This window comes from Anas acuta, chromosome Z (genome assembly GCF_963932015.1).
Source record: "Anas acuta chromosome Z, bAnaAcu1.1, whole genome shotgun sequence".
Classification (NCBI taxonomy): domain Eukaryota; kingdom Metazoa; phylum Chordata; class Aves; order Anseriformes; family Anatidae; genus Anas; species Anas acuta.
Window position 1 is genome coordinate 19,770,163 of NC_089017.1, and position 27,793 is coordinate 19,797,955.

The following is a 27,793-nucleotide window of genomic DNA, read 5'->3' on the forward strand; positions in this document are numbered from 1 at the left end:
ATGTGGGTGTTAGACCCAGAGTCTGGCTTGTGTGCAGGGAATAGCTCCAAGCCAGCACAGCCCAACTCATCTTTTCTAATTACTCTGGCGTTAGCCCATGTCAAAGATGAGAGGCTGTATTTCCAAATCAATGTCAACTAACAGCACTGTCTGGGTACTCTCTATGGGAGAAGGTGCCAGGAGTGGTAACAGGTCTGGTAGGGCATGGGCCTTGCCAGCCAGGGCTCTGTCCTAAATGCCATGAAGGAGGGAGTTGGGCAGGCCCAGGACTGGCATTTGGCATCCACCTAGAGCCCAGGTTTCCAGACTGATTTGTGGGGAAGAGGCACAGGCAGCCATAGTGACAAATCCAGCCTGCAGACAAGGCAGGTTGAGAGCAGGTCTGGTGACAGTAACCAGGGTCAGACACTGCCCAGTGATCAACAGGCAGGTCCGTGGTGATGAGTCTGGGGAGAGGCCAAGCTGGGAAGTAGTCCACGGATCAGGGTCTGGATCAATGAGGGCCATGGCCAGGCACGGGCATGGTTGTGACACAGCTGTAAACAGGCACTCCTCCGATCAAACCAGCTCAGACTGGTACTGATGTCCCTGAGCTGAGCAGAAATGGGGCTTCAGGCCCCATGGGGAGGTGTGTGGGTGAAAGTCCCAAAGGGGCTGCTCAGGACTGTTGAGGCTTGTTAGTGCCCTCAGGGCCCTGAGAGATAAAATTTAGCCAGTTCTTGGAAAAGGTAGAATTGAAGAGAGAGGTAGGAACCTCTGGGTCTGAAGCCAAGCAAGCAGCAAAAAGGAAAAAAAAAAAAAAAAGCATGTTATGCTGGGCATCCTTGAGTGTAGGGCCCAGGAGAAGAGGCAGCTGTGTAAGCGGGAAACCTTGCTAGAGATAGTTTTTCATTAAGTTGGGAGTTAGCTGATTACACAGGAACCAGGCTGAACTGCCTTCTTTTCCTGGGTGGCATACAGCACATAGCCTTTTCTTTGAAAGGCTACCTCTTCCTCATCTTCCATATTGCCTTCTCTCAACCCTTACTCCTGACCCCATAGATTTCCCTGAAATTCCTGCTGTTTGATTTACCCCCTTCATTCCCACTTCTGAGACCTACATTCCTTCTTACAAAGAGTCAGGAGAGTGATGTTAAAGAGTATTCCAATCTCTAAGAGCAGCCGCCATCGCAGTCGATTGTATCTGCTGGATTCTCTCATCTATACACTCTGATCTCACAGCAGACTTGAGCCATGATGCAAAGCCCTAGCTAGTAAGTCTGGCAGAGATAAATGGCTTCTACTTTTTAGCTTTGACACTGATACATCACTAAGTGAATACATCTTACCAGGTGCAAGCAGCTAGTCTGCAAGGACCTTAACAGAGAAGAATTAGGCCTTCTTTAATGTATGCTTAGGATTTTACATGTAGGACCTTGAGCAGGCTTTAGGGACAGAGAAATTGGTGCCTATTTTTTCTGATCACAGCATGTATCAGAACTTTTAATTGGACACCTATGGGAGGGTGCACTAACTACTTGCCAATAGGAACAGTTAATTGATTACTACATGACAGGCATAAGTAATACAAGTTAATGACATGTGAAAAAGGAGGGAAACTTAGATTTTTGGGATTAGCCAGCTGAAGGTACTGCCTTGCTGTGTTAGGACTTGACTACTGTATTGGGGAAGTACACTAGCTCTTTTGGTTGATAGTAAGAGCCTAGGATAACACCTATAATATGAACTAATTTATTCTGCTTGTGTTACTGATTTTTATGCATTACAGTCCTAGTTTAATGAAATGAACTATGGGGTTTGTGGAATTGATAATTAAATTCCTTTCTGAACTTTTAGAAGCCTAATGCATATTTTTCCAGTTACATTTTTGAATAACTGTAAACTAGAGTAATATATGGTAGCATAATTAGGAACAAGAGCATGAAATTATGGAGTGAAAATGATGCTACATAGTATGAAAAATAATTTTAAAAGTGAAATTGTGTAAAAAATTTGTCACTTTCCACAAAACACAGTGCTTCTTGAAAATGTTTTGCTGTTATTTTCCCTTAATTGAAAGGAAAATCTTTGAATGTTAGTGTGTTGTTTCTTGTCCTCTGTAGGCTTCTGGGCTCGTGAAATAGGCAAGATGATTGGCCTGCAGCACCCTCTTATTCCTGTCCACCATCAGTATGTTGTGACAGCAACCATCCCTGAAGTGAAAGCCCTAAAAAGAGAATTACCTGTGATTCGTGATTTAGAAGGATCATATTACCTAAGACAGGAAAGAGATGGTCTTTTATTTGGTCCATATGAAAGTGAAAAGAAGATGAAGCTGCAGGACTCTTGGGTAACAAATGGAGTACCACCAGGTAATTAAGTACATTAAATCTTTAAACTCAATAAGCACTACCATATATTTTAATATATATAAATCCCACTACGTAATATTGCCTTATATATTGGAAAATAGAAAATACTTGCAATGCAGGACTGCAGTGGAAAACTTTTTTCAAAGAATAGCTGTGACATCTAATATTCCAAATAAATAGAAAAAAAAAAGTAATATGAAAAAGGCTATTTGAAATAGGCACAAAATATACATCTACAACATAGTATTATCTTACTCTCTGAACAGGTGTCTGTGTGTAGTGATTAAATCCAATCACTAAATACACATTTTTGCATTTGAATAGATTTTTATTATAGTTTTAAGCCATAGTTCTCTCCAACATACTAACAAGGGCTTTGAATTTTTCTCTGTTCCCTTGGAGACAATGCAGTTGTCAAAAAGGAACACAGATACACCAAAGGAATGGCTTAGACAAAATACTGTGCTCGGATATAAGTACAAATGAGCTGTAGATTTGTATAGAATTTTTGTACAGAAAAATTCCAACCTTAACATACTGATGATTATGATTCTATGAAATTAAGTACTGTGCTATACCTAGGCTCCAGCTTTACATTCACTTCTTCACAGTAATTCATCTTAGGTGAATGGTCACGATGTTTAAAAAGAAAAAAAAAACAACCAACCAACCAACCAACCAAAAAAAACCAACAAACAAACAAAAAAGAAACAAACAGAAAGTGTTTCTTAAGGAAGAATAAATCAATTTATATTGTTGGGCTGTGGATTGCACTGTCTTATCTTCGTAAGCTTTTTGTCTCCACCAGTGTCAAGTCCTTCTACAGAGTCATGTTCAGTAATTCTCAGAGCACAGGCTGAAGGCTGAAATGTATCCAGGAATTCACAAAATGCCGTGGAAGAAATAAGCTGACACAGGCAATATCTTTCTTTCCCTCCTCAAATTGTTGCCATATTGAGAAAAATAAATGGGTCTTATTAACACAGATGAAGTATCTGTGTTTCTCCACTTCCTTTCTACTTCATTGTTGAATTTGTGTGACCTTAGGGTTAAACAAATATGTATAAAAGACAGTGTAACTGCAGTGACAGTAAACTTGATCCTGCAAGTAACTAAGGTTTTATGCACACCATTTTTCTTAGGTAGGATAGTATATGCTTGAACATACTAACTGAAAAATTTTGTGTCCATTTTATAAATTTCATAACTGTGATTAAAATGTATTTTCATTGTATTTAACAAGTATGTAATGGCTCAAATATTTGTGCAGGTTTTGGAAAAGAACTTTTTGAGTCTGATTTAGACAGAATAATGGAACACATTGAGGCTGCTATGGAAATGGTCCCAGTTCTGAAACAAGCAGACATCATAAACACAATTGCAGGTCCTATCACCTATTCTCCAGACATTCTTCCTATGGTGGGACCACATCAGGGTGTAAGAAATTACTGGGTAGCTATTGGTTTTGGGTGAGTAAATTTATTTGTGAGAACTTTTGTCTGTTATGTTATTAAAATGATAGTTATCGTGAACTTTGCTAAATTTTTATGGATTTTTTTCCTTCTTTTTTTTTTCTTCCCTCTTTTTTTTTTTTTTTTCCTATATAAAATATGATTGGAAATAATCTTAATAACCATTACCCACATGTTGTGAACTTATCATTCTCTCTTTCTTCTGTTTCATAACTCTCACAATTCTTTCAATTTGTGTCCTCCTTTTGTTCTGGAGGCTAGTATCTGTGACAATTTATGAAGCAGCAAGAAGTGGGTAGGACTTGGTAATGTCTGTGGAGCAAGTTGAAGCCGTGACAGTGCTGGGCTTTGTAGTACACTTTCCAGTTCATTTTGTGGATCACTTTCAATTACATTTTGTTCAATACTTTTTTGGTATGCAGAAAATGGTGTCACTGAAATTGTGGCAGGAATGGTTGTTACAGGAAGAACTTATAATCAGAAGTAATAACTTTCAGTGAAGAGTTGAAGGCATGCTAAGGATAGAGGACTGCAGGCACCATGGGTGACTTACTGCTTTAGGGATACAAACAGTCATAGTTCTGACTGTTGGAGATCGAGCTGAGAAATGATGTTGCTGGGTGTTGGAAGAAAGCAAATGAAGAGGTTAGTATGACAAGGTTAGTGTGACAACAGGAATGGGTGTTTTTCTGATGTTATCTAGTCTCTCCTGCCCACTCTAACATTTATTTTGAGTGTGATTTGCATCTCATATACTCTGGCCCCACTGAAGTCGGTGGTAAAGCTCTTACTGACTTTTCTTTAATTGTCTCAGCTTGCCTGTTGTCTCAAGATGGATAGAATGAACTGAATGCAATTCCAGGCACATGTTATTGAACACGTTCTGTTTACACTGTTTTTCCAATTGCCTAATTTGCCGTTCAAAATCCAGCTAAGCTTTTCCAGTTTTCTTTCAGTCCAAACTAAACAAACCCTCAGATTGTAAGATAAGGCAATATCACTAACATGCTTTCCGAGGCCCTCAAAATAAAAGGGTTTGGTAATTTTGCAATGATTCATTGTGAAAGGTGTTCACCTTTGCTGCTTGGATTGAAAAAAAGAACCAACAAAATTGTTATCTTTTAGTAACATTTGCAGAACTTATAGTTACAAAAGTGGTTTGCCTAGTCCTAGTTCACCAGAAAGACTGTTTAAGTTCATTACTGTGCTGCCAGACTTTGGAACCTGTTTTCCTTCTTTTGGCATCAATAGGAGCAGAATTAAAGTTCCATGTGGGAATAACCAGAGACCAGTGTTATATACTTAAGTTTCTTAAAAAAAATTATTTCAGGAATTTGATTAATCTCTAAATGTGTAGACACAGGTTGCAATTATGTTGCTGTCATTGGATTGCTTTGCCTGCTTTTCAGGGACTTTTGACTCTGTTCTGCACTTCTGCCTCACTGCAGTGTTTCTGCCAGTGTTGTAATTTTTTGTGTGCATTAGCAAATCCTTATCTCACAGTCAGCTAGCAGGGACATTGTGACAGAGGACTTAGTGCTGTTAGTTTAGAGGATTTTTATTATCTAAAATTAGCAGCATGCTAGACATTTTAATGTGCAAAGAGGTTAATAAGTATAGTTAGTAGGGCATGTAGCACTGTTTATTATCAAGGTTGCTCAATGCTTCCCATTTAAGACTGTTTTTGGTTACTTATAGCTTTGAAAGTGTTAACAATAAGCTAGATTATTTATTTATTTTTTTTGACCATATTTGGTGTCAAAGCAGTGTAAGCTTTCAAAATAATGAGATTATTGGAAGATATGCCATTTTGCCATGTTCAGTTTTTTGGGGGAAGTCTTTCTTTTGAAGAACTCTAATCTGCTCATTTGCTGAGAATGAACTTCATGTTTGGCAGAAGTAACCTTTCTCCTAAAGATATGTCTTTCTGCCATTCTTCACAAAATCTGTCTGCAAGTCCCATTCACATGCCTTCAGAGAAGTTACAGCTCATAAACACTTGACAGAGATTCACTAAGTCTTCATGAGTTATATCTACAATAGTATTCTAAAGCCAGAGACTGAACAGGAGTTTTCCTGCAGAAATGGGGCAGAAAAATGGCTGAACAAAGTCACTAAAAAAAAAGATCATGGTGTGCAGGGGCTTAGATTTCCTAGGAAAAAAAGGAGTGGAGTGAAAAGTTTCAGGAACCAAAAATTGGTGAGAAGCAATGTATCACAAACCAGTAAGACACAAGAATATGAAAGGGACAGTGGGGAAGACCACAGAGCAAAGCAAGGCTGGCATGGATTGAAAGGAGAGAAGAGCAGAGGGCAGTTCATATTCACTTAAGCACAATTTCTCTAAATCTTCATATGAAGACAGGGACTCCTAAGCTGTACCACTCTTTACAGCAGTAACATCCCATCCCACCCCATCCTATCCCATCCCTGCAAGCCACATATGTCATTCCTTCTTAGAAGAATGGCAGTGGATATATTAATACTATCAGCTCTCCTTATCTGAGCTAATGAAGAATTTGGGCAACCTGGGTAATCAGTAACATTTCTGATGATGTAGGCCCAGTGGGGAGCACACACGGAATCAACTAAATGAGCAGAGACAGTGCTGAAAAGCTCTGCAAAATTTGGAGACCAGTCAGACAAGGTGCACTGATCCACCTGACCTAGCAACTCCACATTGCAGATCTGCCTCCTCGTCTGTCTTGCTCCGAAGGTTACCCTGCCATCCACTCAGTCTTCAAATAAACCTGAAAATTTCCACTGCATTTCATCTGTTTCCATCCACAGTCATGGAATGGTCTCTGTGCTGTGCTGGCTGTAGTGAATGGTGCAGAGAGACTTGAGCTGGCTAAAACTTCTGGAGCTGGTCCTGAAGGCATCATAGCTATGCTCACAAAACTTGCACACATGAATTGCCCAAGTGAGTAGCCTAACTAAATTAACACCAGAAATGGCTAGTTCTTCTGTAGTACTTACAGAGTGGCAGTTGACAAGCAGTCATTCTTTCTATATCAACTGAGGTGAGAATCTGAGGATTTCTGCTGAATGTCCTAAAGGACTATGTTTTGCAGAACTGCTTCATGCACTCAGCTGCTTGATATTAATTTTATTAAATAAACAAACAAACAAAAAGATAAAAAAACCTGCTGTATCAAACCACTATCATGAAGATCGTGAAGTCAGGCATTCTACAGTTAGGAAGTGCCGGGACTAAGTGCCAGACCTATTCTTCTTATGCATATGCATTAGGATTAAATAATTACATTCTATTTTTTTCATAAGATCTTGGACTGTTTAATTCAGGGCCTAGAATTCAGAATGCAGAGTTGATGAGCACCAGCTCAAGTTTTGGCGTCACTATTCAATGTGAGTCTCTGTGATTTAATTTTTTCATGCTAATTTAAACTTAGTTTTCCATTGGCTTCATATTTCTTCAAGGATTTTTCTGTTCTGCTCATTGGAGCATGTCACAAATAACTAATAATTTATTTTCACGTGACAGAAGGATACTTAGACACTTTTTTAGACATGGTAAACTAATTCATGGATATATTAACATCAGAAGTTTTAAAACATTTGTTATTAATAATTGTCATTAACCATTTCAATGTATAATCTTAAATGCCTGTAATTCAGCATTACATAGTGCTGTTTGGTTGCATGTATATTGAGTGGTGACATACACATATTGCAGTACACTGAAGCTCCTTGTCTACCAGTTGTCCAGTTCAGCTACCTGGTAGAAGCATGTTTCACACATAGGCTTTTCCTTTTGGGCATCAAGATGTTGAGCATTTTGAAAGGTCAAATTATGTACAAAATACTTAAACAAGAAAACCTCTGATCTATCATTTCATATATGAAATGATAAATACTTTTGAGTACTTACCTTTGCTGTCTGGTATGGTTCCTTTAATACAGTTTTCTAGCAAGAGACCTCCTCTACTGACTGATGCTTCACACACTTACTAGGTAGAAACAGGACAGGCTTTTGCTACAGACTAGTAGCAGAGCATTCCTACTTGTGTTTTTTGTTTTTTTTTTTTTTTTTTTTTTTTTTTTTTTTTACCATTAATGTTATGGAACTAGTTCTCTCTCTTGTAGCAGAGAACAGAAAAGGCAACTCAAGTAAGGAAAGGCAGCTCTCCATTCTGGCACGTCTCCTAGTCTCACACCCAGTTCCACTACATTCTCTGATTTTCAGTGGAGCAATATAAAAAGTTCTTCTGTTACTTCAGTTTCTTTAAAGCTGCTTGGTAATGCTGTCTGCTGATTTTTGGTTCTGTTGTTCTTGCCACTGTAATATAAATCTTCACCATAGCTGCTATAATGTTTCTGTATGGTTTTCAATTCTGAGTCTTGTTTAATTGAATGTAATCAACAAAGAAAAGGTACTTTATGGCTAGAAAGTTTATTTATGGGTATCAGAAGTTAGACACCTTTCTTTAGCATTAACTGTTAACATTCCTAGACAAGATTATTAAATTCTGAACTTCAGATAAAGAAAGAGTTTTCTGTAATCTTTAACACCATAACTGCCATACTTTAGTGGACTTCTGCTACAGTGGTGCAGTAGAAATACCTGTCAATAACACATATAATCTTGGAAAACAAGACAAAATGGAACAAACAAAAAAAGAGGGGTGAGAGGTGGAATAGGAGATGTATTAGTAATATGAGCTAGTATTGATTTAAAAAAAAAAAAAACACACACACAAAAAAAAACACATAGCACTTTTTCACATAGGAAAAACACATAGGACTTTTTCTGTTTTTAAGGTATGGCATTATACATGCTGGTGGCATAGGAAAGTACCTGAGTGACTGGATCCTTGAGGGGGAACCTCCATTTGACCTGATAGAATTAGACCCTAATCGCTATGGAAAGTGGACCACCACAGAATACACAGCAGCCAAAGCAAGAGAATCTTATGGTTTTAATAACATTGGTAAGAAGATATTTTCTGAATTGTGTTTATATCCTGCAAATGAATTCCAGCAAAGCCTGCCTCTAGGTTTCTCTGTTTATATATGTTTTTTATGCATTCTGTCCTGGTAACGTATTTATTTTTCTTCCCTAGTTGGTTACCCTAAAGAGGAAAGATTTGCTGGGAGACCAACAGAGAGAGCTGGTGCCCTCTATGATTTGCTGAAGTCAAAATGTTCCATGGGATTTCATGCAGGATGGGAACAACCTCACTGGTTTTACAAACCTGGAGATGAGACTGGATATAAGTAAATGAAATATTACTTTTTTCTTTTTTTTTTTCCTAAGAAATTGTCAGCAAGTGCAAGCTGAGTTAAACTTAAAGGAAAGCTTACATTTATCGTTCATTTTTGCTAAAAGATATCTGTTCGGTAGATCTATTATTGTTTTTTCCATAGTTTAGAATCCATTTCATTCTGATAATGCAGACATTGCAAAACACAGATCGAGTTAACCTGTAGGTGTTCTAGAGATCGGGTGTTAGAAAGCAGCCTACCTCAAAAAAGAGATAGAAAAAAGATGTTCAAAAATCTATCAAAAGAGATTTTTTTTTCTATCAAAAAAATAGAAAAAAAAAAAACAAAAAACAAATCCGTACTTTCTTCCTTGGTGCAGTATAATGTTTTCATGAAAAAGCTCGTTTCTGTCTGTATAATTCTCAGGAAAGGAGAAGTTCAGTCTTCCTTCCTACTTTTTTTTTTTTTTTTTCTGTGCCTGCCTACATGCTTATATCAGGGAGCATGCTGCAAATGTTTTCCCCAGGGCTACTGTAGTTCCAATCTAAATGAGGCTCATAAAGGAATAAGGAGACACACTCTGCTGTTGAGATATAAAGCCTTTGACACCTTAAAAACAAATAAATGATTCAGCAACAAAGTATGCTGTAAATTCACACATGACAGACTACTGCTTCTTCCAACATTTGAACAGTTCACAGTTTATTACAAAGTGGTTGATAAAATATCAACCCATATCTTTTCTGTTGTTAGAGGATTTAATAATTAAGCTATATTAGTCCAAGGAAAATATTGTGTAAGCTACCTACAATTAGGAGAGTTGAATCTTTTGAATGGTTTTTAAACTGAAGAAACTGAAGACTACATTTTACTGAAAAGAGCACAAAATGGCCAAATTGTGTTTTATGTTTATAATGCTCTGTTTCAGACCCAGTTTTCGTCGCACAAATTGGTTTGACCCAGTGGGTCGTGAGTATAAACAGGTTATGGAAAAAGTTGGTGTGATTGACCTGTCACCATTTGGCAAGTTTAAAGTAAAAGGCACTGATTCTGTTAAGCTGCTGGATCATCTATTTGCAAATGTTGTTCCAAAGGTAAATGGGATGATGATAACTGTTTTAATGTAGGATTTAGACAAAAAAAAATCTGTTTCAGAAATGGAAAATGAGACATAATATTGTCATAATATCTTTCAGATACCAGGCACTCAGGTCCTTTGGAGAAACTCCTGTGTCAGGAGGTACATTTTACTCAGTTAAGAGCACAAACAGTGGAGTTTGTACTAAAATAGTCCCAAGAAAAAGTACCCTTTGACACAAATCGTTGAGTCATAGAGTTGCTGATGCTCAAGGGACCTCATTCTCATCATCTTGCCCAACCTAAAGCAAATCACCTTGACGATTACTTAGGACTATGTCCAGATGTTTTTTTTTTTTCAATATCCCCAATGATGGAGACTCCAAAACATCCCTGGGAAACTCATTCCAGTGCTTTGTCACCTTGACATTACAAAAAGTGTTTTCTTAGGTTCAGACAGAACTTCCAGTGTTTCAGATCTTGATATAAAGAGGACCATAGGAATGTAATTATTTTACAATAATACTCCCATGCTACTCCCATACAAGAATAACTCCCATGCTAAGAATAGCATGGGAACTGCCTGCCTAAGACTGTGCCACATTATGGCAGCTTTAAGTAGCAGAGGATAGCAGTGGCATGTGCTCTTGCCTGACCATAGAGGGATTTTGTATTCTTCCTGGATGGCCAAAGAACATTTTTTAAAATGTGCTCATGCTTATTTTTTACACCCCTCATACTTACTCTGTTTTATAGCTACCTGCCTAGAGCAGGCAGGGTTACAAATATTCAGCATTTTCATCTTTCAGACTCACACCTGTTCTTTCTTCACAAGTCTGACTCTGCTCCAAGATCCTCAGAATATGATCCTCTTCCCAGAAATGGCACACTGACAACATAGCTCAGGTTTTTGATTCTTGGTCCTCAGTTCAGTCTTCAGTTTGTTTATGTGTATTTATATATAATATATATTTATATTACATATTATATTTGTTAAATTTATATTTATACTAATATATACAAAGTGCCTGCCACCATCTTGATAACCACTCTTTGGAACCACTTTCATGGCAGGGGTGAGAACAGGAGCTGGCCTGTAGTACCTCAGCACTTCTGTTTCAAAAAATTAAAAAACAAACAAACAAGCAAAAACAACAAAAGAAAGAAACAAACAAAAAACTCAAGGCCTTGCTGCCAGCCTCGCTGGTGTTTAATAGTGCTACTCCATCACGTTTGGAGGGAGACCTATTGTGAATGGCAGCAGTTTGCACTGTGACTTTTCCAACTGTGCTGCAGAACGGTGCAAGTGTCAGAGAAGGGCAATGGAACATAAAGGCTCAGACCTGCTACCAGACAGGTAGTGCTCCATGAGTCCTATTTGTCTTACCCCTTTGTCAACCGCTCTCACAGAATGTCTAACTTCAGAGATACACATCCAGCTAGCAGATTGTTCCTTTCTGAAGTGGGATTCTGTCATTTTAGCACAGTTGTTTTTTTTTTTCTCCTTTATTTATTTATTTTCTCCCTGTAGATTATGGTTTATTTGCTTCAGATAACAGAGGAAGTAAGTATAGGGAAACATTAAGTATACTGAGACTACAGTCATGGAGGTAGATATCTTAGAAGTCAGAGCCAACAGAATGGAAAGGCTATATACAACAATGGTGTCCCATAGGTCTGGCAGAAAAGAGAACTTGAACTGCCATATAGTCATATATTTTACTGTATTCATTTTGTGATAGCAGTATAGATTGATGTTTGTCTTTTCTCTAGTTTGGGTTAGAGTTGAGGTGACTGTGTCATCAGCTGGCATGGATAACGCTTGCTGAATATATTTATGTGTTGCAGGGAAAGCAAGATAAAGCAGGAAACATGAAGACATAGTGAGTGCTTTCTATGGAATTTAATAAGTGTTGCTGAAGCTAAAAAGAAAGACAGCAAACAAAATGGACAACTTATGAGCCAACTTAGAAATCCAGCTTTCACAACAGTTGATTATTTAAGCTGTCTGATTTCTAGTGCCATTCATGCTTGTCTGCATCATAAAATAGTGCAGTGAAGTTACTGGAAATACTCTTCTATCACAAGCAGGTTGTGAGTGACTAGCATCAGACTGAAGATTTGACTATGCACCTGTAGTGTAACAACAACTGTGTTTATGTAGCATGACCTTGCAAAGGACTGTTAGTATCTGCAATATTTTTACTTTTTCCACTCATTGGCTGGAATCTGGGCACTGGTTGGGTGATTGACAAGGTTCTTATGAAAGCAGAATGAGTTAAAAGAAATTAAATTCTGTCTCTGGAATCAGACCAGAACAACTGCTATGGTGCACATTTCTGTTTGCATGGATGGTATCTGTATGAACATGCATACATGTTGTAGCCATAGCTAAGTAGCTGTTGAAATTTTACCTTTAGAGATCACATTTCTACACAGTATCTGACCGAAATGTACAGAGATGTAGATTAATAGTCAACAACTGCATAAAATATGAAAAATGTGCATAAATCAGGGCCACAAAAGCATATCATAGCTCAATATTTATTTTCTTTAAGTAAGGAGCAAAGGACATATTATCCTTTTTGTCTCTGAAAATGTTAATCACGATTGAAAAAGATTATTTACGACAATAACAAGTAGAATTTTTTATTCTGATAATCAGCAAACTGAAAATGATTTTGTTTGCACTGAAAATCTATTCTTGAGAATGTCTTGTCTAATATAAAATTAACAAATATTTATGAAGTTATTGATTTATCTCATTTCAAAATTTTCATTTTTGCTATGAAGAAAAATTTCCACTATAAATCTTAAACCTGGCCAATTGTGTATGTGACCTCTCCTATTAAGGCACAGCAGAAAAAACATATAAATTTATTCTTTCAAGTAAATATATATTTCCATATATTTTATAATGTTTAAGAATTCAAAGGTTTTACTTTGCATCCTTAATAATTGTCTTTTGTAGGTTGGTACCACAAATATAAGCCATATGTTAACACCTAGAGGAAAAGTTTATGCTGAACTAACAGTCTCTCAACTGTATCCAGGAGAATTTATGCTTATAACTGGCTCAGGATCAGAACTCCATGATCTGAGGTGAGTTTATTTTTCATACAGTAAGTACATAGTGCTGTACAGTCACATTAATATAGAAACCTTTTTTATTAAGTGCCAAATTCTTAATTATTGCTCAATAATCCTTGCACTAGGTTCAAGAGAATTCTACTTATTCATTGATCTTGGTTTCTTAGAAACTCAATCAAGTTGAATCCTGAAATATTATCAGTTGAATACTGGCTTAATTGTTGGTGAAAAAGGTGGATAGAATAATTTACTGATAGTTATGTAATATACTCTAATGTGAGTAGTTCTTGTTTTGTTATTGAGCTTGTTTGGATTTGGCATTGTATGATGGAACACAGCACAGTTGTCCCTTTCTAGTGTTTTCTCTTACGCAAAAAAGAGAATTGGCTTTTAACACAGATGACCCCAGATACAATGACCTGGCCAGCAGAGATGGGTAATACAGTCTTCCTGATACTGTGATAATGTCTTCTGCTTTGGGCTCTGGGGTCACAAAATGAAATAAAAGAAATAAAGGAACTAGAAGCAGTTGCAGCTTGACTTGTTTTCATTTGTTGTTGCTTTTTTTTTTTTTTTTTTTTTTTTTTTTCAATTACATGCACATTGGAAATGACATTTCTAGTGCTATTAGTAGTTAGTACACACATACTGAAAAAAAATATTCTTATGGGAGATTGCTGACAAATCAGTTCTTCAAAATGAATCAATACATAAAGGAATGACACTTGCTGCCTTAACATATGATGAATAATGTACTGCTTCATAACAGTCCCAGTAGGACCATTGGCACATTCAGGAACCAAATGCAAGTAAGAAAGGGTAGCCCTAATGTATTTACTTTTAAAGAATTTCTACCATCTTATTTTGTACTCCCCTGGGCCTGAGATCTTTAAACACTTTTTAACAAAACAGTAATTTATATTATTTCAAATATATTCCTTTTATTTATTTTACAAAATTCCTGAAAGACAGTACCCAGATGATGCATTTAATTCAAGCAAGACTCAAAACTAAACTTTCTGGCAATACTGTAAATATTATATTCAGGAAGCAACAATCCCATTTGTACATTTCTGTTAACACAGAAATTTATCTTGAGTTTTTTTGACGTTCATTGTATTTATATCTTTTTGTATGTCAAGTTTTATTAACACATGAATCCAAAGACAGATTGATGTTCAGTCTTACGATATTACGTCTTTTTCTCATCTTGGAAATAGAAAAGAAGTAGTCAGCATGGATTAACCAAGAAGTCATGCTTGTCCAAGCTGTTAAGTTTCTATGATGGAATGGCTAGCCTAGTGGATAAGGGGAGAGTGGTGGGTATTGTCCACTTGGAGTTCAGTAAGGCCTTTTACACTGTTCCCCATAAGATCGTTGTAGACAAGTTGTTGATGTATGAGCTAGATGGGCAGACAGGGAGGTGGATTGAAAAGTGTCTGAATGGCTGAGCCCAGAGGGTGGTGGTCAGTGGTGCAAAGTCTAGTTGGAGGCCAGTAACCAGTGGTGTACCTACCAGGGGTCAATGCTGGGTCCAGTCTTGTATAACACCTTCTTCATTAATGATCTGAATGATGGGGCATAGTATACCCACTGCAAGTTTGCAGATGACATAAAACTGGTAGGATATGCCAGACTGATATGCCAGAGTGTTTTCAGTGTAGTGCCATCCAGAGGGACCTCAACAGTCTAATGAAATGGGCTGGCAGGAGCCTCATGATGTTCAACAAGAACTGCAGAGTCCTGCACCTGAGAAGGAACAACCTCTTGCAGCAATAAATACTGGGGGCAAGCCACCTGGAAACCAGCTTGGCAGAAAAGTCCTGGGGGTCCTGGTGGACACCAAGGTGAACATGAGCCAGTAGTGTGCCTTACAGCAAAGAAAGCTAATGGTATTCTGTGCTGCAGTAGGCAAAATACTGGCAGCAGGTCGAGCAGATTCCCCTCCCTTCAGTACTGGTGAGGCCATACCTGGCGTACTGTGTCCAGTTCTTGGCTCCCCATTAGAAGAGAGACCCGGACATTCTGGAGAGAATCCAGTGAAGGGCCATAAAGATGGTGAAGAGGCTGGAGCGTCTCTCCTATGAAGAAAGGTTGAGAGATTTGAGATGCTTAGCCTGGGTAGGAGAAGACTTATAAGAAAACTTGTCAATGTATGTATAAATGCCTGAAGGGAGGGTGCAAAGAGGAAGGAACCAAGCTTTTCTTGGTGGTGCCCAGTGGCAGGACAAGACACAGTGGGTACAAACTGCAACACAGGAGATTCTGTCTAAACATTAGCAAATGTTTTTTTTTTTACTGTGTGGGTGACAGAGCACCAGCATAGGAGGCCCAGATAGGTTTTGAAGTCTGCCTCCATGGAGATACACAAAAGATGCCTGCATGTTATTCTGGGAAGCCTGTTCTGGGTGTCCCTGCTCAAGCAGGAATTGGACTAGATAACCCCCAGAGGTCCTGTCCACTCTCAACTATTCTGTGATTTTGGGATTCCACCCATTTAAATTCTCAGCTTTCATTACTGTACCACAGATAACTGTGTTCCTATACTGGTTATCTCAACAGAAGGTGACAGTAACAAAAAAACATTTCCTTTTTAATGTTTATATGAATCAGTTATTTTTGATGTATAAAATTAACATCACTGTTGTGTTTTACATGCAGATGGATAGAAGAGGAGATAGTGAGAGGTGGATACAAGGTTGAAATAGAAAATGTGACAGATGAGATGGGAGTACTTGGTGTAGCAGGTCCATACGCACGACAGGTCCTCCAGAAGTTGACAGCTGAGGATCTGAGTGATGTTTCATTTAAGTTTCTCCAGTCTAAACATTTGAAACTCTCTGATATTGCTGTTACTGCCATTAGGATATCATACACAGGTAAGTGATAGAGAAGAAAGACGGAATAAAAAAGGAAAGAGGACAAAAAAGACTAAAGCTAAAAATAGATTGAAAAATAAATCTCATTATGTATTCATAGGTAGTAGGTGCACCACACTTTATTTTTAAATGTGTAAGAAAATGCAGTACATTGATTTTTCAGATGTGTTCTGGTCATGGTCTGTTCCAAATTTTCCAAGACCCTCTTCTCTAGAATACCCTATGGTGTAAATATTTATTTTACAGAACAAAAGGCCAGTTCTGATAACCTCTGTGGTATTTGCTACAAAACCAACGTCAGGAATTGTTTTTGGATTACCGTATATTATTGTTTGTCAAGTGCTTTCAAAATGTAACACTGAAGTGCTGAGTATTTGTTTTTCTCAGTTAGTTTTTATTTCTTTTTATTTCCATCTCTACTTCAATGAACTGAGTTCAGGGCATTCTGAAGCAGCTGAAGTGATGAAACACACTCACTTTATTCTTATTTACACTCAGTTACATTTGCTCTTCGCTTGCCAACTCATCACCTGCTTGTAATGCCTTTGAACTTCATTGCTAATTGTGAGTTCACTACATGACCTTCCCTTACCAGTTATATTTTATTGTTCCCTTTCTATATCTTCCCCTTCCATGTTACAGTTTCAGTTACAGTTTAAATTAGAATAATAGTACCTCCGCTTAAGATCTAGGGCAAGAACTGCAGGGAATTTGACTTTCTATATGATTGCAGAATTGACCTCTAATGTGAATTAACACAGCAGTGATCCCCACTTTTACCAATGAAGAGACTGCATTTATTAGGATTGTTTCATTGTTGAGTTGATTAAACTGCTAGTCTTGTTTGTCAAACAGGTGAATTGGGCTGGGAGCTGTATCATAGAAAAGAAGACTCTGTAGCTCTTTACAGTGCAATCATGGAAGCTGGCCAAAAAGAGGGAATTGACAACTTTGGAACATATGCTCTGAATGCTTTAAGGCTAGAAAAGGGCTTCCGAGCCTGGGGGGCAGAGGTCAGGAAATAAAACTTTTTAATTATTATCTTTGTTTATTTTCTTTATTTCATTATGACTATACATCTTATAGTTAGACTTAACAAAGATAGTATTTGTTCCAGTTTCTAAGTTTAGCATGAAAATAACATTTACTTTGAACAGGCAAAAACTCTGTTATTCTGAACGATGTCTTTTCTAAATAAATATAACTACTACACAACATTTCTTTACTGGCAAAGAGACACATGCTGATTTACTGATGTTTTTGTATCTTGTGCAAAATTATGAGGGTTTTGCTGAGCTCTAGTCTTCTGAAATCAAAGGTTTGGCCGATAGGTTCTGAAAACATTTTATTTTTGTAGTAACTATGTCATGGGAGGCCAATTATTTTTACTTCATAATGTGTTTGGAACTTTTTCATTTCTCATTAGCTTCTTTCTGCTGAATTTGCTCATTCACAGTAAAGAACTACTCAGGGGAGCTAGAGAATTTGTGGAAAATCATTATAATTTCCGCTTACCTGATTTTTTTTTCTAATTCTTTGGAAAGGAAAGAACTCACAAAGGTGAAATGCTGGACATTTGGGAATCCTTTCCCTTTGTCCATGTATAACCGCTTTCATTCTTGCTGCCTAACAAACCATATGTCCCTCTTCCCCTTGATGGGAAAGTGATAAAAAAAGCTGGCATTGTATTTTATTTTCATCTCCAGATAAGGCATTTTTGTGTGTTACAGTTAATGTTTATACCTCAGTTATTCAAGCTTCTGCAGGTTCCAAAGTCTTGTTTCTTACTGAAGTGTGTATTACTTTGCATACTGAAAGTTAAGTGAAAGATTTACAGATCTATGCTTTATATTAAGGATAATAGCAAATATTCTGCTTCAAGTCACATATAAAAAAATTATGATGTATTCAAATGGAGGCTGCACATCAGTAGTGTAGATGACATTGACCCAGGAGTAAAAAGAAGATTTTATATAGTAATAGTAATAGTAATAGTAATAGTAATAGTAATAGTAATAGTAATAGTAATAGTAGTAATGAAAGTAAAACCTGTGACAGTCCCTCAGTCCCTCATGTATAGATGGCCTTTTCTTTTTTTTTAACAGATGAACTGTGACACAAATCCCTTGGAAGCCGGACTGGAATATTTTGTAAAGCTAAACAAGGTATATGTCCTATGATTTTTAAAGTGTTCCATTATGTACAAGGTTATATTAAGTGTATAAAAAGAAAAATGTAATTATCTGTAGAATAGAATAGGTATTAGAAAACAAACTGACCAACTATTTTCACATTATTCAAGAATAATTATGAAGTATCTTTAATATATGCATATTTACATGCTTCTTGGTAACAAAATTATATCTTAGATCAGAAATTTTCAAGTAATAAATTTAAGTAATTAATTTAATTTAATTTAAATCAATATCAAAAATAACTCGAGTGTCGTTTATTTTTCTAGATAAATTTTTTATGTGCTTTTGCAAGCACATATTGTCCATATAAAAGCTGAACAAACCTGTTTATATTATGAAAACATTTGACTTGCTTAGTCTTGTTAAAGGAGTTTTCTATAGCACCTTTATCTCTGTCTATCACTTCGGTAGAGTTTTTGGATTTTTCAGAAGAACTGCTGACTGACAACTCAAATTTGAGTCAAATATAAGATCTCATTTTGGTAAAAAAATGTAGTTCTTGACAGAATTTCTGAAGTGATCCTCCATTGTAAATTGTTACTGTCTGATTTGAATTCCAGAGAATGAGACTAGTTGAATTTAAATGTGTGATAAAAGTGAAAACATATTATCTTATCTCCCTTTATTAGCAACTCAATTTTCACATGATATTAATATTTTAGGAAATCAAACTCTATTGCACTCTAATAGATAGAGAAATTGCTTGTAATTTTCTTTTCTAGTCCAAATTAAAAATATGTCCAAAAAAAAACCCCATATGTCCAAACTGTGTCAAAAAGAATAATTTTTCACAAAACACTTCGAAACCTTTGCTGTGCACCTCCAATGCCATCTGTTGCTACCAGCTAGTTTATTGACTCAAACAGCAGTTACCTGCACAGTAGATGTGAAGTTTCTAACCTAAAAAAGAGGGCCTAGGTATTCCACGTTAGGTGCCCTGAATTAGGCTGTATTTCTGGTTTAATCTTTTGCTTTGGATTTTCATCTGTAAAATAGAGAAAGTGCCAATGTTTTTACATAAGGGAGTGTAAGAAGAGAAAGTAGTTATTTTGAAGCATTCATTCTTTATAATGATGTAGTGTAATACAGGGACAAATTATATTCTTACTTATATTTTCCTTATATCTGAAAAGGATAAAAAATCAGATAATATATGACACTTGATTATTTTTATTATGTCATATGGAGGCACTGTGGAACTGATAAAAATAATCCCAAACTTTTAAGTAACAGCTCCATATAAGCTATAAATCTTTATCTTTGGGTAGGCAAGAGTTACAGACTCAAGTTAAACATAAAAAGGTGCTTTTGTCTATATGAGATGAGTGTACTGGTTATAAGAGGAACAAACACAGGAATATGCTTTTTCTCTCAAACTGTTAAACCTCTCCATATGTGTTAAATCATGATTGCTTTAATGCAGGGTTGATGAAATATCCATTCTTGCCCCAGTCTAACACCAGTGTGTGCTCTAGCATGAAATACAAGTTCTGAAGTTATTCCTGCCCAATTATGGAGCTTATCCACTGGAATGGATGACAGTGGCCCTTCCTACATGTAGTCAAGCTACAGCTGTCTCCATTGGTTTGTGTAATTTTGCCCTGGTCAGAGGAAGTGTCATATGCAAAGGAAATATGAAGTCTTGTCTGTTAGGTTAATGTTTTATTTAATCACCAAGGACTTCCCCATCTTGAGGAAAGCATTGGCAGAGAGATGAAATGGAAAATAATGTTATTGTTTCTTGTTTTTCTTTCTACTGCTATTTGATATGCCTATTTTTATTTGTTTGTTTGTTTGTTTGTTTTGTTTTGTTTTAAGTATAGGTAGGAAAGCAGCCATATACAGGAGAAGTTTATTTGCCAAAATGCCCATGCAGAACATCTAAAGGCACCTAATGTGCATGAAGCAATTCTTTCTTTACGGCTCTGCACTCTTCTCTGCATGGCTATTCATGGTAGACAAATACATGTGAAGTGAACCTCTAGCACAGATGCAGAATGTCAGCCTAAAACATTTGCCAGTTTGTTTTTGTTTTTGTTTTTTTTTTTTTTTTTTTTTTTTTTTTTTTTTTTTGAACTAATGTGAAGAAAGAAATAATCAATGTTTGTTTACTGACTGAGAGAAGAGGGCAGTTGTGACTGTATGTTGACACTGCGGAGATACCCGAGTTAACTCAGATATTGGAAGCAATCTAAACACTGTAGCATGAAGCACCATGTGAGATTGTTTACTCTGCTTCTTGGCAGCTTGGGGTTGTGAGTCCCATTTTTAGTTACAATTCTCTGCATCTGGTTTGGTGTCCATTTGGCATGGCATAGACCTCCCATTATCACCTGTTCCTATTGTCAAGGAAACTCTTTTCCAAAAAGTCCATGAGATAAGCAACAAATCCTTCTGTTTGCATTCTTGTTCTGCTGGAAATTTCTGACAGGGATTATTCCTTTAACCATTCACCCCCAACTGGAGAGGGTTTATTTCTGTGCAAATTAAAACAAAAATAAACTATTCAGCTAATTATTACAGAGTGCTTCTTACTGTGCAACAAGTAGCTGAAATAGCTCACAAAATGGGCAGAAAGACTTAACTTCAATATGTGTGAATCTTGAGTGGTATGTCATGGAAAATGTAAACAGCTCATAAACAGATGAAAGTGAATGAACCACCAAATGACAATGAAGGTAATACAATCAGAAATATTTTAATTTCCACAAAAGAACATTCAAATGTCTGGCAAATAAATATGAAGAGATGTAAATTCCCCATAAAATTATCATATTTCTCTGTGTGTAAATGTCTTAGTGTATACATCATCTTCAGGTACATATAGACTAGTAATTTTATTTGTGATGAGTAGTGGGGAAAAAATCTTCAAAGCTTAAGTTGATTTTTTTTTTTTCTTCACAATCTATTATAGCACAACAGCAAATAAACCTGTTCTCAAGATTTCTGTGGCAAGTTTCATTTTATCAATTCAGACTAGAAAGATAGTATTGTTCTATGTATCTTCCTCTGGCTTCTGTTTAGTACTCCTTCTTTCTTCTGTTGGTGTTAGCTGCTTCCTCAGATGAGCAGAATGGACTGTGATTAAATCCTATGGTAGTAGGATTTCCAATTTAGTGTGCATGTCATTTTTGTAAATTCTTAAGAAAATCTTCCTGTTTCAGGGGTGGGATTTTTTTTTAATACCTGTTATCTTTTTATTCATCTTGTTTTACTAAATGTTCTTAGATAGCCTCACTCACTAATATTTCTTCTCATGAATAAGCACTGCTACTAAATATTCTGTAGGGTCCTAATTGACTTTGTGGCAGGAAATTCACAGGACATCTTTAGAAAAGAAAAACTTGCAACTCTTTGCTTCGGAAAACAGGCTACCACTTTAGTTCCACCTGACATTTTCAGCTTTGTATGGTTCAGGTGGTATATCATCTCTAAATGCTTTTTATTTCTCAAAATCATGGTTTAAATGTAACTCTTTTGTCAAATACCGTAGAAAATATGAACAATTACCAAATGTTAATTCCAGAGTCTCACCCTTTGTTTACCTTGCTGTATGTATAAAATTTTGTGTGTAAAATTAAAGAGACCTCCCAGTCCTGAAGGTAATATAGTCTCCCTGGGCAGTCTAGTCTAACAATTCACCATCCTTATGTTAGAAAATATTTTCTTACCATACTTCAAAGTTCTAACTGATTGTTATGTTCACTACTGACATACAGAAATAAAATATTTCCTTCGTCTTTTCAGAATATGCTTGTGTCTTAAAAATCTGCGAGCATTTACAATTTTCTCAAGTGGCTGATTGTTAGTAGCTTATTCTTAAAACAGCCTGATTTTCTATTGTGCATAGAGGACCCAATAAACTTAATGTTAGAGTGAAAAACAAGGGACTCTTTCAGAATGATTTTCCACGTGAATCAGGTAGTGACAACAATCTTCAGGAGTATACTGCTACAAAATTCCATATTTAATTGTTTTTTGTTTGTTCTTTTTTTGTTTTATTTTGATTTGTTTTTCTATTATTTGCTGTGCTATGTACAAGACTGCCATCTTCTGGGCACTGTCTTCAGCAACAGCTCACTGGGAGGGAAATGCAGCGGATGACGGAAAAACCCTTTGGATTCCGTCCTAATGTATTCTTCCAGGCTTCATTCAGTGCGAGAGGTTAGCTAATATGTAGCATTTGTTTCCGCTAGTAGGAATACCTTTGTCAGACAGTGTTTCTTTACTGAAGTCCTGTTTATTTACTGGGGCAATTTATTTTTTCGGTGTTGTGTCCCATCCTCTTTAATAACTTTATTGATGTTTTGGATGAGGGAATTGAGTGCACCCTCAGTAAGTTTGCAGATGAAACCAAGATGGGGGAAGTGTTGATCTGCTGGAGGGTGGGAAGGCCCTACAGAGGGACCTGGGCAGGTTGGGTTGATGGGCAGAGGCCAATGGGATGAGGTTCAACATGGCTAAGAGCCGGGTCCTGGTGAAGGCCTGGTAAAGGGCCTGAAACACAAATCCTATGAAGAGCAGCTGAGAGTACTGGGGTTGTTTAGTTTGGAGAAGAGGAGGCTCAGGAGAGACCTTATTGTTCTCTGCAACTCCCTGAAAGGAAGGTGTGGGGAGCTGGAGGTCGGCCTCTTCTCACAGGTAACTAGAGATAGGACTAGAAGGAATGGCCTCAAGTTGCACCAGAAGAGGTTCAGGTGGGAAATGAGGAGACATTTCTGCTCAGAAAGAGCAGTCAGGCACTGGGACAGGTTGCCCAGGGAGGTGGTGGAGTCACCGTCCCTGGGGGTGTTCAAGGGAAGGTTGGACATGGTGTTTATGGACATGGCTTAGTGGGTGACAATGGCAGTAGGGTGATGGTTGTACCAGATGATCTTGAAGATCTTTTCCAACCCTAATGATATTATGATTCTGTGATTCACCTTTTATTATTATTATTATTATTATTATTATTATTAGTAGTAGTAGTAGTAGTAGTAGTAGTAGTAGTAGTAGTATTTCTACCAGATTATATATTACCCACAATCTCTTTCCCTTCGCGTTTTCTTTTCTTAGGCCCACTATACCAGAGCTTCCTTCCTTACTTCCTTTCTTTCTATTGGTTTTAGCCTTGTGCTTCATTTCAGCTTCTTTCCCTGTTGACTTCTCACTATTTCTGTCTCATCTCTACCAAGCCTGCACAGTAAATGCCTGCATTTAGATGTCAAACAATGCTTCTAAGACAAAAAGTGTCTATCTCTTCTGACTTTTGCATTGGATTTCTACGGTGGCTTTTATGTTTACACCTATTGGGCACGTGAATGTTTAATTACTTTCTTATTTTCTATGAATAGAAGTTGAGTAACATGCCCAGCAGAATGCAGATGGTGAATGACTGTAAATCAAAGATACCGTCCTTGAACATTGACCTACGTTCCAGCACAACTACACAGGACTTGTTATCCCATGGGAAACTAAGATAAACAGCTTTAAATTGTGCCACCATCATTTTATTCCTTTGTCAAATTCAAGTAGCAAGTTCAGTCTTACATGTTCACGCCCTCCTCTTTCCAGTTGTTTTGTCTCCCTCCTTTCCACTCTCCCAGAACTGCCTCTTAGTTGTGCCAGTCTAAGTCTTTGTGTTACCACCGTTTAAAGAGCGGTGTTCTGCTTTAGTAAAGCAAAGAACAATGGATATTTCTAGGAAAAAAAGTTATTTTCATCATTTTACAAGTGCAGTTTTGAGAAAGAACAACCAAAATTGTTGAACTGGAAGAAAGTAAGACATACATGCTGGCTCTGATTCTCTGCAGCATTGATGCATACATGGTCATTTATATCATCATGAGTGCAAAATGCTATTATGATCTGGTACTACTTTCTGACTCTACACTTATATCATGTAGCTTGTAGCACTGTTAAGCAGTGGTATGAGATCAAAACCTTTTACCTGCAGGAGACTCGTAGGTTTCAGAGGGTTGGAGGCAAGGAGTGAAAAGGGGTTGCCAGAAAAACAACCTCTTTTAGCCATTTGTGTCTGCTTCCAATTTTTAATTGAATTTTGTTTTATTTAAATAACCACTGACTTCAAAATGGGAAGCGTATTTGGAAGATCATAGTAGGTGATTGATTTTTATCTTCTTGCTTCTTCTTGCAGTATAAAGCATATAATGCAGTCTTGATTTTTGGAATGCCTAATATTTGCTGACTGACTGTGCAGGGAGCACAGCTCCAGCCCTTCAGTGCTGGACAGGCCCACCTGCTACAGCTTCTGTTAATTCCCCCTTATTGTAAATGTCTGTCCATCCTTCCGTTACTCTGACTCACATCCTTCCTGTTCAGAGAGGAATGAACATAGTAGTGATCGCTGACCCCACTCCAAAACCTGGAATAAGGCAGTGTTTTGTGCCACCTCTTCTCCAAGCAAGAAAATGAGAGAGGGGAGAAGAAAGATTTTACTTAAGTAGGGATAATGTGGTTGGGGAAAGGCAGAAAGCTATGAAAAAGAACAGTGACAGTTAAGAGGTGCTAGACCCAGTGTATTTGAGGAGGACACCTTTATTTATCTATTTTTTCCTCTCTCTCTTTCACTCTATGTTTATTATGCCTATAACTTTTGTTCAATGTACCTTTCCACCCAAATCCTGTCCCTATTCAAATTAAGATTTAGGTGTGGAATACTCTATATAATACTCTATCATATTCTATTGTTACTTCATCTGGTGTACAGAGGGTCATGAAAACAGAAGATTTATCCCATTAATTTACACAGAGCATGAAATACAGTGGAAAAATATCTGCGGTGATTTTGTTGACTGTATAAAATCCACTCCTAGGCCACTCCCACTGTGTTCATTGGATTACATAACACAATAGACACCCACTGAGCTAGAAATTGTGAGCCAAAATAATTCAACATTTTATCAGCAGTTTATTTCATATCAATTTCTTAGAGCTGGTCATTTGCATACAAGGAGGACTTAGACAGATTGAATGAAAGATGCAGGTGCCATACATACTGACTGTCCATAAATGCCTTTGAAAACTGTTTTGTGTAGTGTAAACTGCAGCTTTGGTTTGCTGCAGAAAAATAAAATTATCAAATATTTGCTACCTGTGGAGTAAAATGATCCTCAGTTGTCACCCTGTGATATCATTTGGAGTGATACCCTGAAATAATTCAAGAGCATCCAAGTAAAAATAATTAATTTCAAAATATTGCATTAATGCTGTCTCCGGTGTGTCGTAATGCAATGGTTATAGCAGATTGCAGCAGCTGTTGGTGCTGCCTAACTCAGTTGGGTGGCTTTGTGTACATAATTTGGCTTTAAGCCCACATTCATAAGCAGGATACCAAATACATTACAATACTTCATTATTAAAAGAGATTTGCATATCTTTCCTTCCAATTAATGTTGAAGGGATATGACATTTGTTTTCCTAGAAACCCACACTTAATTCTACTAAGCTGCACAATTTAAAAAAGAAAATTGAAAGTTTTATAGGTAATTTATATTTTTTACATCCCGCAAGAAACAAGAGATTTTAATGAAGAATTAGAAACAATATCTGTATGCCTTGTAAATCAAGCACATTTGAAACACATTTGAAGTACATTAAACTTTTCAGGATATAACACCGTGCCTCAAATCACCTAATTGGTTAATGTCTCCTACTGTCTTAAAAAAAAAAAAAAAAAAAAAAGTGGTTTTATCTTGTGCTAGTAACTGTTACAAGATGAAAGCCTGATGAGAAGGGTAAGGCAAAAATATATCTTTGATATGGTAATAGACGAGATAATCCATGGGCTTCCTGAAGCTATATGCTATTTGAAAATCTTAACTGATTTGTCTTTGTGAAACAATTTTCTCTTAATACCAGTGCATAAAGTAAAAAGCACAACCCTTCTTTTTTGCTTCTGTCAAAATGCACTCAAAAATCATACACCTAAGCCATAAATGTTGTCCTTTTCTTGCTTCTAAAAAGTGTTTTTACTTACTGTGAAAAACGTTACATCTGCTCCATCTTAGTGCTTTGGGAACTCATGCCAAGATAATGAAAATTCTTCTGTGTTTTAGGCTTAGCTTAATGAGACTCTCATTATTCTGAGCTGTAAAAGTTTTGTATTGTTTCTCCATGTCAAGTGATTGTATAGGAACAATAGGAGCTTGACACTTGACGTTGGAATTGTTTGGTGTTTCCCTTTGTTTCTATTCTTTGTTTCTGTTGTTTTATTCTTTCTTTCTTTTTCTTTTTCTTTTTCTTTTTCTTTTTCTTTTTCTTTTTCTTTTTCTTTTTCTTTTTCTTTTTCTTTTTCTTTTTCTTTTTCTTTTTCTTTTTCTTTTTCTTTTTCTTTTTCTTTTTCTTTTTCTTTTTCTTTTTCTTTTTTTCTTTTTCTTTTTCTTTTTCTTTTTTTCAGAATATTCCTATTAGTGATTTATGCTGTTTTGAATGGGATTTCATCTTGTGTTATGTTTAGTGTGACAACCTAAAAGAAATAGAAACAGACTGACTATTTTTCTTCTAGAAACAGGAAGCAGTTACCAAGAATAGACACTATGAGTTTGAATGAATCAGTTTCCAAAATGCTGTTTGGATTGGAATGAACAGCCTCATGCACACACACATACACACACACTTACTCATAAATCAGAAATGAATAATGGTGGAAATGTGGTCAGTACAATTGATGTGGATACCCACAAACTGTAGAATAAGAAGAGTGATTTAGTCGTATTCATATAGCTGTAATTTCTTAAGAGGTTGTTTTAAATGTTTTAAAAATGTATGTGTGAGTGTGTGTATATATATACATAGATATATATACACATAGATATAGATATATATACATATATATATGTATTATACACACTGATGTCCAGTCATAGATTTTTAGCTATGTTGATATAATGTTCATATAAGTGTATGTTGATGTATGTATATACACATTTATATACTCATTTTATATACATACATATATATACACATATATATACATATTTATATACTCATTTTTGCAGACTGGGTGGATGTGGGTGTGTATGTATTTTGCAAAGTCTGAATTCTAGGTTACCTCTGGGTTATTTTTGCAGGTCTGAATTCTAAAAAGACAAGAAATTTTTTAAACTTTAAGGAATATAAATCCACACAGAACAAGCCCATTGCATGTAAGCCCCTAGATCCATCTCCAGGTAGCATAAAACTACACAGTGCTCTGGGTCAAAAGCCTGTCCCAGCAGAAATCATTCTGGGCAAGAATTTCATTTTTTATCTGCAATGAATAGGCAAAGAATGTTCCAGAAATATGAAAACTGTAAAACCAGCAAGGTGCTTAGAATTTTCCGTAATTGTTTCCATACCTAAAAGGTAATCAATGAATGAAAGTCAGATTTATTTATTTATTTGCTGTCAATCTCAAGGTTCCAAGTAGATTAACAGGAGTTAACTGACATCTATACACTTAATCTCAAATGACCCATTAAAGCAGCACTCATATGCTACAAGGTCATACTCAAGGCTCTGAT

The 27,793-nt window shown here is 36.6% G+C and overlaps 1 protein-coding gene across 1 annotated transcript in view; it reads left to right on the forward strand.

The window, feature by feature from the left end:
- Positions 1-27,793, forward strand: part of DMGDH (dimethylglycine dehydrogenase) — a 47,894-nt gene that overhangs the window by 15,618 nt on the left and 4,483 nt on the right. The window contains exons 6-14 of the mRNA XM_068667104.1: positions 2,103-2,351; positions 3,622-3,820; positions 8,606-8,775; positions 8,908-9,061; positions 9,978-10,143; positions 13,098-13,228; positions 15,878-16,095; positions 16,951-17,108; positions 18,201-18,260. Of these exons, the coding sequence (XP_068523205.1) occupies positions 2,103-2,351; positions 3,622-3,820; positions 8,606-8,775; positions 8,908-9,061; positions 9,978-10,143; positions 13,098-13,228; positions 15,878-16,095; positions 16,951-17,108; positions 18,201-18,260 (1,505 nt within the window). The remainder of the gene's footprint in view (positions 1-2,102; positions 2,352-3,621; positions 3,821-8,605; positions 8,776-8,907; positions 9,062-9,977; positions 10,144-13,097; positions 13,229-15,877; positions 16,096-16,950; positions 17,109-18,200; positions 18,261-27,793) is intronic.